At 29.5% G+C, this 13,096-nt stretch overlaps 2 protein-coding genes across 2 annotated transcripts in view; both read right to left on the bottom strand.

The window, feature by feature from the left end:
* Nucleotides 1–6,270: 6,270 nt before the first annotated feature.
* On the bottom strand, nt 6,271–11,470 carry LOC116770874 (G-protein coupled receptor moody-like). The gene is made up of 3 exons (XM_032662512.2): nt 11,137–11,470; nt 8,675–8,913; nt 6,271–8,430 (listed from the first exon to the last, which is right to left on the bottom strand). Exons 1-3 carry the CDS (start codon nt 11,326–11,328, stop codon nt 7,602–7,604), a joined length of 1,260 nt encoding a protein of 419 aa, XP_032518403.2. The 5' UTR covers nt 11,329–11,470; the 3' UTR covers nt 6,271–7,601.
* A 328-nt stretch (nt 11,471–11,798) lies between these two features.
* LOC116770760 (G-protein coupled receptor moody) overlaps nt 11,799–13,096 on the bottom strand; it is a 44,657-nt gene continuing 43,359 nt past the window's right edge. The window contains exon 5 of the mRNA XM_032662361.2: nt 11,799–12,971. Coding sequence (XP_032518252.1) covers nt 12,128–12,971 — 844 coding nt within the window. The 3' untranslated portion in view covers nt 11,799–12,127. The remainder of the gene's footprint in view (nt 12,972–13,096) is intronic.

The following is a 13,096-nucleotide window of genomic DNA, read 5'->3' on the forward strand; positions in this document are numbered from 1 at the left end:
ATTTAAAATTACAACCTTTTTGATAACGTGCAAAAAAATATTATATTTTTTATTCGTAAACTATCGAGTAAGATTGTGAAATATTCGTTCAGTTCGAGTTGACAAAATATAGCTTCGTGAGAAATTCAGCTGGCAGAGTCCACGGTTATATTTGAGTCTGCTAAACATAAGGCAATATATACATCGAGAAAATAAAGTACTTTTTTTCAGTATTCCTGTAACCAAAGTCAATGAATTTTACTAAAATGATTTATTCATATTAAAAGCCATGTCTGTGGTTTTTTTTGGAATAGTTCTTATTTATACTCCTAACCTCTCAAACTAATATGACTTATTGCGCTAGCAAATTAGTTACAAAGGAAGCTTACTTAACATAAACTGGTATGTTACTAATATATATAAATACCACAAATTATAGATTTATGAACAATAAGAGAAACTGGAAGCTTTTATACAATTCCTGTTACTTAATTTCACGATATATGTAAAAAAATCTGTTAGTTATTTTATAAGATTCAGGAAGAAATGTATAATAGGCAAAATGTTCAGTGAAATGTGCTATAAATAAAAATACAATAAGTAGTTTCTGGTCATTTGATTCATTTCGAGTTATAATGTCAACAAGTAAATAAAATTCGTTTTATTTATTTCTAAGTGAAAATATAATTTTATGACCACAGATCTTCCTAAAATATTTGATTATAAAGGACTTCAATATATTCAGCTTGGCAAATTGTAGGTGAAATAATCAATTACCTGTTAGTTGATAGAATAGACCATAGCTTTAACCATCTAGTTTGCCCAACACTTAAAATTTCTATTTAAAGCATGTACAAGAAATGATAAGTTATTAGTTAGTTAGTAAGTTAGGTAGCTGAGTGGGCTTGGGTTTTTATTGCTTTTTTGTTGCCCTAAGATCCCACAATGTCGAGCCAGTCGTAAATGTGGGCACATTGAGCTTGTGCAGCAGTTACTATGGGGAACAACTTTTTTGCGGATCATTAATCCGATAGATGTTGATGAAAAACTTTTTGGGATGGAGTCCTAACAGGAAATATCTTTGGTGAATATTACTGTCTCCCATCTACTCTATAAACAATGTTCCTATATATAATATGGTTCGACGTTCTCTTACCTTTGTAAATAGGAACTGTTCAAAAATCTCCGCATTAATTCAAATAAATAATCTTCGCAAGTAAATTTTCCAAAATGTTGATATAGATTAATTGTTGTTTGTTTTAAAAAATTCTTGACTGTTATTTTTATCTAATGTAGAGTATTTCGCTTATTTGATCATTTTCTGAGTTTACTTTTATATCAATTAGCATTAAATTTCAAATCATACTGACATTATCGTCAGACATATAAATTGTCAGACAAATCATATCCCTTGTTCTGTTTAAAATAAAAAATCTTTTTAAAATTTTGTATTCATGGTAAATTTAATTGAAATATCAAACACGTTATTTATTGTGGATGTTTTTTGATCGTAAAATAAAAATTAACGACTCGTGAAATACCTCGTGCCCAACCCTAATATACATTACTCTTCTTGTTCACAGTTCGGTTTTTTATGATGTTGGAAATGATTGAATGAGCTGATTTGATGAAAACCTTTTTCATTACCTATTTTCGATATAATTTTCGGAAAAAAAAAATATACTAAAATTTGTTTTGGATATACTTTACTGTATTTTTTATATTCAGAAAAAGTTAATTCTTTTGGTTAATATCTATATATTAATACAAATAGCTAAACGACACCATTAAGAAATTTCTAGACGAACGCAAAAAGATAAAAAAAGAAGTATTTTGATAAAGTAGCCGTTTATTAATACTACAATTCTAAATATTCCTTCATTAAAAAGAAAAAAATTTAATATTTGTGCTTAAAAGTTTCAACTCTAATTTTAAGAACGATTTAAATGAAGTTGTTACTTTATAACATACAAATTCTGCAAAATGACGAAAGATGGATACAGTCACTTACTACTACAGTACATTTTTCTTACAAATTAAAATCCACAAAAAAAAAAAACAATATATAATAGCCAGTAATAAAACAATTAACTTTATAAGAATTCGCAAGGCTTTTATACTATTCGAAGGAATTAAATACATGTTTATTAGTATAGTATTACGTTAATTTTAAAATTATAAATATAATTTTGTAAGTGATTTTTGAAAAATATGTTTTATAGTCTCGATTTATTCAAATCCTCGTTAAAGGAAAACCAAGACATAGTTTGTAATTTAATAGTTTGAAATATCATATCATGTTTATAAACTCAATTAAGTTTAACGTCTTGATGTAGTAATTTGTTTAGTCAGTATTATGTACGTATTCTCGACTTAAGTTGTCATATCCGTCTTAAACCCTTAGGATACCCCAGATAGAAATGTCAGAATTGTCTTGTTTCTGTTCCCCATAGGATTATGGTCAACAGCAACTATTATTTGTTAATATTATTTCACCTATTTTATCACACAAATGTAATGCCTCTAATACAAATTGAATGCCCGTTGTGTTAGGTATACATATATATATATATATATATTTATATTTAAAGTTAATATTTTCTTATTATATCTTTTTATTTCACGATTGTCACTTGTGACCCACAAAAAATAGAGGTAAAGTATTGCGAAACCTTTAAAATTAAACATTTGAATATATTTATACTTTGAAATTGCTTTATAAGAAAATTTTTTTGGGTAGTTTTTTTTTCATATATATCGGTGTTCATCTGAAAATTTGTTAAAGTCTTGGTATTTTTTTTCCGCTGCGGCCGCCACATCTTTACGAAGATCGATGAGTTTGTTTTTAATAGTAAGTGAAATGAATTTATCTAGTATAAGTGAAGAAAAACAATATTTTTACTTATAAATTACACGTCGATTCACAAGTGGTATATAATTTAATTTGAAAAATATTTATGGTAAAATTTTACCGCTAACTTAATTCTTGCTTCAATAAAAACAACAATACTTAAAATTTGGATAAAAAATTAAAGTAATAACAACACTATTGATAATCGAGATAAAGTAATTATTAAAGTTAAGATAAAATTGTAGCATATAGATTAAATTCAAATAAAATAAATAACCAATATATAATAAGGCAATAAAAATAAATCACAATAGCTATAATTAAAAACAATTTCATACAAATATAAATCTATTTGTGGAAAACTATATTAACTCTTAGTAAATGCTTGTATTAAGTAATACAATATATTATCGCCGTGAACGAGAATGTGGCGACCAAAAAAAAATTAAACCTCGTAGTTGCTTGTAGGAATTAAATAAGAGGGATTCTAAATTGGAAATAACATTATAGTGATTTTTTTTGCTATAATTTAATCAAAAAATTTCTTAAAAATTTTAACCTTATAAAACTTGATTGTTACATGTTTGAGTCTTTGATGTGGACCTATACAGTTATAGGTATTGTGTTGTCGAGGTTAAAACTATAATAAGCAATTTATATCATAGTTATATGCCAAAAGAAACCTGTATTAAGGTAATTAAAAATAAATATTCTATTTTCTATCCGTCATTTTCTGGTAGTGAATATCCTAGATGATTTAAAAATGAAAACTAGATTAAAATTATATTCAGTCATAATAAATGGACGTATTTTTTATAAACTGGTTTGTTCTCAGATCACATATTTTAGGAACATCAAACCTTTCCACAACCCTTCAAAAGATATTAAGAGCTCAGATATATGATATCTGGAAAAGGTTCATTAATTAATTGATTATTACAATGTTAATTAGTGCTTGACTTTTAATTTTGACGTTGTTGCCAGTGCTTTATTGGCTTTGTAATTTAAATTGAAATGTTGCAGCCGCATATTGTAGCACTTTCATGGGAGTTGTAATTAATCAATTCACAATACCAATAGACCACTACATCTCAAAATTGGTGTATGTTGGATGAGCTAACATTACATTCAGATAAGTATAATAATAGTCGCTGATTAAAAAATTCATAAAACAGTACAAACATTTTCATGAGTTAGAAATATGAAAGGACCTATTCGTGTATTTAAATATATATTTTTTCATTTTATTTGTATGCATTTATGATATAAATTCCCAATCAAAACTTATTGCTTAGAAACAAAGTATTACAATTACAAATAACTAATTGTAATAAGTATACCAATCGATTCGTTCTAGCCCCCCCCCTCCTCACATCCAACCCCAGCGGTACGATTCCTCCTTTCTCATGTTCACAGCAAAGTATTGGAACAGTTTGCCTGTCTGTTTCCTTAAAATTATAATTTGGATGTCTTCAAGGCTAGAGTGAATAGGGACAAAGGAATATTTTTTTTTTATATGACCCAAAGGGGCAAACGGGCAGACGGTCTACTTGATGGAAAGTAGTCACCGTCGCCCATGGACATTTGCAACATAAGGGGTGTTGCCGGCCTTGTTTGTGAAGGAGCGTGAGACCTACAAGTAAATTCTGATTGACTAGAATGGCAAAAAGTAACACGATTAAAAACACTAATAGTACAATATAATTACAGTATGTATTGTGATAATAACATTATTTTTAGTTGACGAGGTAGGGGCGACTGAAATATTTTTTGGGACAGGTTGCAAGCGGTTAATCTAAGTTTATTTCTCAACACCGTGAATACTTTCCTCATTAAAATAGTGAAACTTTTTTATAATAATATATAAAAAAGATTTTTTTTTTAATTTCCTTATTAATCAAATAAAGCATAATATTGTTGCGCTGCGAAAATCTATGATAGGTTTTAGATTTGATATCGTCTTGAAACTTTTTGTAGTTTCGTGAGTGTTACAACTTAATTTGTTTACGACTTTATTCCAAGATATATTTTACGTACAATAATTATTATATTTTATTGTACGCCGATGTAAAGATGTTTTTTTTTTTCATTTTGTCAGTGTAATTTTTCCATAGTGTTTATTATTTGGTATATTTACTGCAGAGCTTTACGTTGATTGGTTATTTTTTTTTATTTGTGGGAGTGTATTTATGTTAAAAAAAATTATTATAGGATTATTTACTTGTTATTCTAATTCAAACTTGATAGAGTAACAAAGCTATATCTAGTCTCATAGTAACTTAATTATTTTGTTGAAATAGCTATTTTAGCTCTCTATTTTAGTTATAGTCCCGAACTTTAAACGAGTTTATTACCCTGAAAACACCTTGAATAGCAATATATTTGTTTCGCTGGTTTAATCTTGATTATCATAACTAAATAGCGTATATTATTTTACGAGGTCGTATCAATCTCCAATCCAAATTTGTTATATATCGGTTTTCTGATTAAACATTGATAAAGTAACAAACAGAAAGACATAAAGTTCTAATACAATATTTGCGATATGAATTATATAAGATTCTTCCTATTTATATAGTCTAAGTTTTTCAGGTTAGTAATAGATAGGAAACCTTTTATTGGATTGTCAAATAGTTTTTTATTAAAAAAAGTTCGAGCCTAAAAAAAATCAATAAAGTTACGTAGGTAAAATCAGTGAAATTTCAAAAAAAAAAATTGTAGTAAAGCACTCAAATCGGTTTGGAATCCAAATGTCTATGAAAATATAAATGAATGAAATTATCTTGAACGCTGCTTAATTTTATACTTTTATTTGTCTAAAATTCACAGTAGACCATGGAGTAATAAAAAAGAACTTGTTTTATTTACTTATTTATAAGTATGTTTACTTTATAGTAATTTCATATACTAGATTAGTGATTATCTGACATAGTGTAATATGTAATGACGTATATATGCAAAGTTTAAATGAAATAAATATATGTATTTTCCCGTTCGTCCTTACATAACATTACATTGTTTGTGTAGATTATCTTTGTGAAAAAAATATTCATAAAATCAATCAAAGCTTATTTCAAGGGACCTAAAAAAAATAAAATCACTTTAAAAATCACCCGAAGATCTTAAGATCTTACCAATTTTCGTTGACCTAAAAACTGACATTTAATACCAATATCGACGTATCAAGTTCAAGTTATTCAATTAAGTTTTTTAGGAGATGGATGTTATCTTTGGACGTGAAAATACAAAAAGGTATTTTTGATCCAAAAAGATTTAAGATTCACTCCAGAAAATAAACTGACATTTGAAATATATATAAGAAAGTAATTAAAGACGTACTTTTATTATCATACTTACATATATTTCTTTACTTAGAAATAGGATTTAAAAGAAAAATATTGTGAACAAGGATTATATAGGTTTATATTAAAAGCAAGACGTGTCATTTAATATCATTCAATTTTATTCTATTATATCTTTGGTAAGTACAATGGCTGGGGTCTTATGACGTATAAGAACATGCACAAATAATACAATCCGGTAACCTGAGTAAGGTCTCTTAAAATATACGTAACTAATTACGCTAATTAAATATGACTTATCTCCATTATTAAAAAAATCACTTATACTATAATAAATTTTATATTTAACTTTGATTATTTCTTTGGAACTATACTTAAACTTACATTACTTGTTGAGAGTATTCTTAGATATTCTTATATTAATATCTTAACTTTATAAGTTCAGTAAATATATACCGTATATAAAATTAAAAATAAATTTTATAACGCGGCCGTCATTTTCAAATGACAGTGCAAATAATTATCGTACTAACATTTATGGGAGCCTATTATTTGGGAGACATATTAATTTTAACAGAACTTAATATCTATAATATCTGCAAAATTTGAGATCAAATCCAAATAAGCACCTGATAATAAAGTCGTGTATTCTACATTCATAGTTATTAAATCACAAACCTGCGCTACATATTATAATTTGTATATAAATGTTAATACTTATCTCTTATATATATTAAATCATTCTCTTAATGAAAGTTCTAAATTAACTTACAACTTTTTAAGTCATTAATTAAATTGCTCTATAATTTTATTGTTCCTCAACACTCTTTATTGCTAAATTCAAGAAAATAAATAAAAAAATATGTGCATATCATCCGTACCTATACACGTTTTTTTTAACAAAGTCAGAGGTCATTTGAATCTGAGGCGAATTTAATTATTATTTTACACTTATAGTTTTGTATATACATTTTGGTATTGTAATAGGCAAAGTAACAGCTTAAATTTTAGTCAGTCGCACACACATCATCACTAAATGTAATCAATAATAACTTTATAATCTATAATCCCACTGGATTGAGAAAAAAAAAATATTTAAAAGAAAAAGATAAATTTTCATAACTTAAAAAGTGTAATTTACTGGACTACATACTAAAAGCGGAATGTGAAAACATTCATTCTTTGGGCCCCATTGGTCATATAGGATTCTTAATAATACTTCAATCAACATATAATATTCCTTAATTCATTTAAACTTACGCGGAATATAAATACTGAGAAGCGCTACAATATTAACCTACCTACACAAGTAACACGTAACACAGTCAATGATCATAACATTTTGCAATCCCCAAACATAACGTTTCTAAATTCAACTAATATTTACAAAACATTCAAAACACGCATCTCATTTAAACCTAAATAATAACATGAGTATTGGGTTTCATATGCCTCTATGACGTTTAATATTATTTAGGATTACAATGGATTTTATTTATAGAGAGCGAATTCTTTCTCCGTTTGAATAGATTTTTATAAGCCTTGCGATACTCGTTCGACATAACAACATATATGACGGGATTTATACTCGATGACAAATACAAGAGAATGTAGGCTATAATATTTGGTACTGGGTATGGGTTTATTTCACGTAGCATTTTGATTATCGTTATAGGTAAATGACATAAACAGAATGTTATCATAATAGCAATTATCATAGTTCCCAGACGTCTGTCCTTACGGCTTGGGAGAGACATTTTAAGAAGAGCCATAGATTTTCTTAACGCTGTTCGACGAAGTCTCGAAGGTTCTTTGCCTATATCCTCTGGATGTCGTATAATATTATCTGACATTTCCATATTAAAAGTAGTCGAACGGTCATTGGTAAAAATATTTCTGGAGGACGTTTTAGTGTTATTGATTGGTTCCACGCTATAATTGCAGCTAGTTTCACCAGTGACACGTACTGATATAGATGTCGACAAATCAGCTGAAGAAGATTCCTCTTGATTGGGAACTTGTTTGTGAGTATTTAAAGATTTTTTTGTCGCCTTTCTGACGATGAAAAATATTCTTGTATAACATAATATTATTGCTATACAAGGTAAAATGAATGCAGTTAGAAATAGAAACTTCTTAGGGGACCTATTCTTATAATCATTCAAAATAGAACAGGATCCAATGTTCAGGTCCAACCCAAATCGGCCATATTTTTCAAGTAAAATAGGAATCATGATTCCAAAAGAAAACATCCATGTAAAAACGATCATAATAATTATGTTTCGCTTTTTGTATAACCTGTAAAAGAAAATAGCCTTACTTTAAACACATCCCACTTCTATTGCGGCTACTAGATTCCAAGTAACAGTATTTTATTAATACATTATATTTTAATAGTGTTACATGTTTCTAATAACATTTTTGCGCGTTACAGGCTACTTAATACAAATACATCGGATAAATTAAATCTGTTTTCCATGAGGTTCTGCAAGTCAGCTAAAATCTTTATTGTATAGAATAAGAAAAGAGGTAAATAACTTACTTGGTATATAATTTTGGGTGAGCTATCATCACATATCTGTTTATAGTAATTGACAGTACGGTGAACAGTGAGTTTGCAACTAGGGCGTATCTTGTGAGAGGAAACATCTTGCAGAGGAGGTGGCCATGGACCCAAGCTTGTCGATGGAAAGTCGAGGCGGCGAGCGGCAGGTTAAAGCAACAGAAAAGCAAATCCGAACAGGATAAGTTCATGATGAATATCGCTGTTGCATTTCGTATCTGAAGAAGAAAATGGCAATAAAATATCAATGAACAAACCCACGATACATAAATACTCATAGAGACAGTTATATATGTATGAGACTTGTAAATAAATACAAAAGAAATAAAATATATAAATAAATACATTACATATTTTTTCATTGTCTATTCTATTTTCATGTCAATAAAAATAGTAGTACATTTCTCAGTCATTACCGTGACAAGCATCTTCCCTGTACAATGCCTTTGAATTCTCCATAAAACGAAATAGCATAATATATAAAATAAACATTCAGAACTGCCATTTTGTATATATGACCAAGAATTGTGTAAAAAAATCAATTGTATCATTAATCTTTTATTTTAATTTTATGATATATGTAGCTTTATTTCGTTGAATTAGTATTATATAAGAGTAGTTGTACAAAATGGGAATTGACCATAAATTACAGCTGTTTGTCGAAGATATTATATTTTCATATTTGAAAATATTTCTTTTGTTATTAACATGATAGTAATGTTGAATTAAGAATTTTTTAAACGCATACCCTGAGTAACGGATAAATGGTAGATATTAATTTGGATTTTCCACTACGAAAGAAAAAGAGGCAATAGAACAAGCTTTATGTGATAGTGGATGCTTTATCACAGAAGAACTTCATTGAAAATTTCATCCCTATGACAATGCGAATAAAGTCTAAATTGAAATGTCTGTAAAAATGTACTTAGGTCTTTCCTTGCTAAAATCAGGAAAGATACTATTGAAATTTCATCTCTGTGTTGTCGGAACATTCGCTGAGTGTCAATTTAAGTCTCAAAGTCTATGAAAACTCTTTGCCTCCTGAAAATGGACGTAATTTTTTTCTACCATGAAGACACGGAGAACTGAGTCTAAACTGCTAAATTTTTCAATACGATCCAATATCATTTTGACAGATAGTCTCTTTAGAGAATACCAAAAAGATTCTAAGAACCAATAACTTCGTAGCTCATCTGCAATAACTGTTAAATCTGTCTGACTACAAGTTACCATCGTCACCCTAGATACAGAGCGTCTGCAGTGTTTCATATTATTCGCGTAGGTTACTTAATGTGGAACTGGAAACCCTTTGTATGTATTGTGACGATACACACTTGGGATAAGCAAACGTGTTCGACCATTACTTAATACAGACCTAAAATAATTCATAATTTACATAGAAACTGTTCATGCTTTCTTTTGTAGTTTATCAGTATTTGCTTGTGTATACTCGTAAGTACTATTTATTCTTATAACATCCTGCTGCGTAAAATTTAATATTAAATACAATCAATTGAAATTTATAGCTTAAATTCATAATTTCCCGTGAAGTTGTTTCTACTTCTTTATTACACTACAAGAAAATTTATTCATAATCTTCTCACATTCTGAAACTACAACCGGGGTAACTCTGTCATAGGATCAATTAATAAGGAAAATTTAATAAACAAATAATTGTAATGGCATCATTGGTTAAACCAAACTGCGTCATAATAATAATAATTATTCGTAATAAATCGTTACTTTGTATGAGATACTGAGAAATTTGTTTCGGTTAAAACTATCATATTATTTCAGTCGCTCTTAAATGAATTGTATTCAAACCTTTACAACCTACTTTTAAAATATATCTATAAAATTTACAAAGAAATAACTATATACCTAAGTCATACGTTTTATCCTCATTATAGTAGCTGTAAAAACATGTGATATTATCAATTCAATGTAAATACGGCTTATCTATTTCCGAAAAAACATTAATTTAAGCCGCTTCTCCTCTGACATAATCGTTACAAGTAATTAAGAAACCAATGTCGTTAAAATATGCAGTTTATTTGTTAAAGCTATCACCATACAAAAAGAAACTACAATGGAGAAATAAATATGAATACTATATTGCAAATATCGGCTCATATATTATACCAGATGAAATCTTCAATAGAATTTAATATGTATGATGTCTTCGGAGATTAAATTAACTGAAATACATTCTTGTATTTTAATATATTTCACAATATAGTGACAATTTTAATGTACTTTTTACAGAGGTTGTTAATAACATTAGCAGACGATTATAACGGTCACACAGTGTTTATCACGTTATATGGGTGCTTAAAATATTTTGGGTTATCATTATCAAGTAAAATATAATACACCTATTTGGGTGACCTATATGATTAATTTATAGTAATCAATTTTAAATCGATCGTTTATCTACTTACTTTTTCGTAGCGCGCCAGTGCGACGATTGTTATAATATTTCCAGGTATTCCAACTAGCATGAATATAATGCAAGAGGCTGTTGCGAATTTCAGCAGTCCATCCGGATACCCTTTAAACAAATCCAATGAAGCCAACTGAGCATCAGTTAACCTAACACTTGCATTCACAAACACTTCACTTTGTAAACTCATTTTCACTGAAATTTACAAATACATTTGCACGTCGTACATCTACAGTTATTGTACTACAAATGCGTGTTTGTATAAACATCATCGCGTTAATACTTTTCCTAGAATTAGTTTCCTTTATGACTCAGATTTGTGAGTCGGATTATGTCCGTACATGATGATTTTTTTTTCGAATCGTTTTTACAGTTATCTGTGACATCACTTGTGAGTACATAAACGTAAAGAAAGTAATAGAAAAATTTATAGCACACTAGTGCAACTGTTTTTACCTATATTATGATATTTCGTTTCGTCTTCCGCTTAGCTTGAGGAAGCTTAATAGCAATGCTACAATAATGACGTAATATTATTCCTCTACCAAACATATTATTATATTTAATGGTTTTTACCATTTTAACATCGAACGGTATATCAAATATCAATTATAAAATTACAAATTTTCTAACATTTTTACCATAGTATAAATATTTATATTAATCCATTATTATTATAATTTATATTTATAACACTTCGAAATTTTGTTCAATATCACTTTTCTTTTATTATAGGTGTTGTGTTTTTAAGTCATATACACATTCATCTAGCTCAATCCCGGACGGCTCGCGATTACAACTAATTTACATACAAATTTTGACATTGAGACGAATGATTTGCTTCATGTTATGACTCACGTATGTCACAAACGAGTTCAAAGTCCGGTTATCTCCATTGAATATTGAGTCCTTTGTACAACTATTTCACTTTGAGTATTGACGGATATTCACGGCGGGGGCTTCTCAGAAACCCCATCGCCGGGTGAACGTCACGCTCTTTTTCTACACATCAACAAATTCTTATATGCTTGCCGGTATTCACTAGACATGACTACATATATAATGGGATTGATACAGGTCGTCAAGTATATGAGAATGTAAGCTGCGATGTTTGCTGCTGGGTGTGATGTGAATTCTCTAAATAATTTTGTCAAAGTTATAGGCAGGTAGCAGACCCAGAACGAGAGCATTATTGCCATTATCATTTTCAAGAGTTTCCTGTCTTTAGGTGTTAGTCGCGGAGGTCGAACGGGAGCAGGGGAACGTCTGAGTACTACAGCAGCTTGACGTAGTCTTTTAGCTGTGTCTCCACTATTTGGAGTCCTAGGCTTCGCATCGAGAGCGCATTCATCATCATGACCATCTAGAGTATCTACTCCTGAAGATGAAGATCGCTCAGGACCTGGTGTCGATGGACAATGTACAGTTGGAGGCGCAAGTAAAGCTTTTTTCGTTGATGACACAGAATGATAGCCATTTTCGGTACCGGGAGACCGTTCTAGAGCTGTAGAAGCAGATCCTACAGCTGAATCTTCCAGACCGGGCCGTGGTCTTCCGTGACCTGGAGCGCGTGATCTCCTGGCTGCTTCCCTCACTATGCAAAATATCCTAGCATAGCACGTTACGATAGCCAGACAAGGAAGCATAAACGCTCCAACAAAAAGAAATTCTTTTGGTGAGCGGTGGTTTTTGTCTGGGAGTATAGAACAAGATCCTATTGATGTGTCCAAGCCAAAGCGTCCCCATTTCTCCAGCCACGTTGCAATCAGTGCACCGAATGAAAAGGCCCATGTGCTCGCAACCATGACTGCTAAATACTTTCTCTTGTAGAGTCTGGAATAAATATATTCTCGTTAAATTTTCTTTCTATTAAATTTTGTCAACGTGCATTTTTAAAACTATATTACGTTATGGGTCTCTAACTATTGGTATGAATTAAACTAAGAAAAGTATATATA

Source organism: Danaus plexippus, chromosome 7 (assembly GCF_018135715.1).
Source record: "Danaus plexippus chromosome 7, MEX_DaPlex, whole genome shotgun sequence".
Lineage (NCBI taxonomy): Eukaryota > Metazoa > Arthropoda > Insecta > Lepidoptera > Nymphalidae > Danaus > Danaus plexippus.

Bases quoted from the DNA above. Each gene is read 5' to 3' on its own strand.
- LOC116770874 (XM_032662512.2), bottom strand. From the start codon at position 11,328: ATGAGTTTACAAAGTGAAGTGTTTGTGAATGCAAGTGTTAGGTTAACT. The intron at 8,914-11,136 runs GTAAGTAGATAA...TTTCTTCTTCAG, and splicing joins CACTGGCGCGCTACGAAAAA to ATACGAAATGCAACAGCGAT. The intron at 8,431-8,674 runs GTAAGTTATTTA...TTTCTTTTACAG, and splicing joins CACCCAAAATTATATACCAA to GTTATACAAAAAGCGAAACA.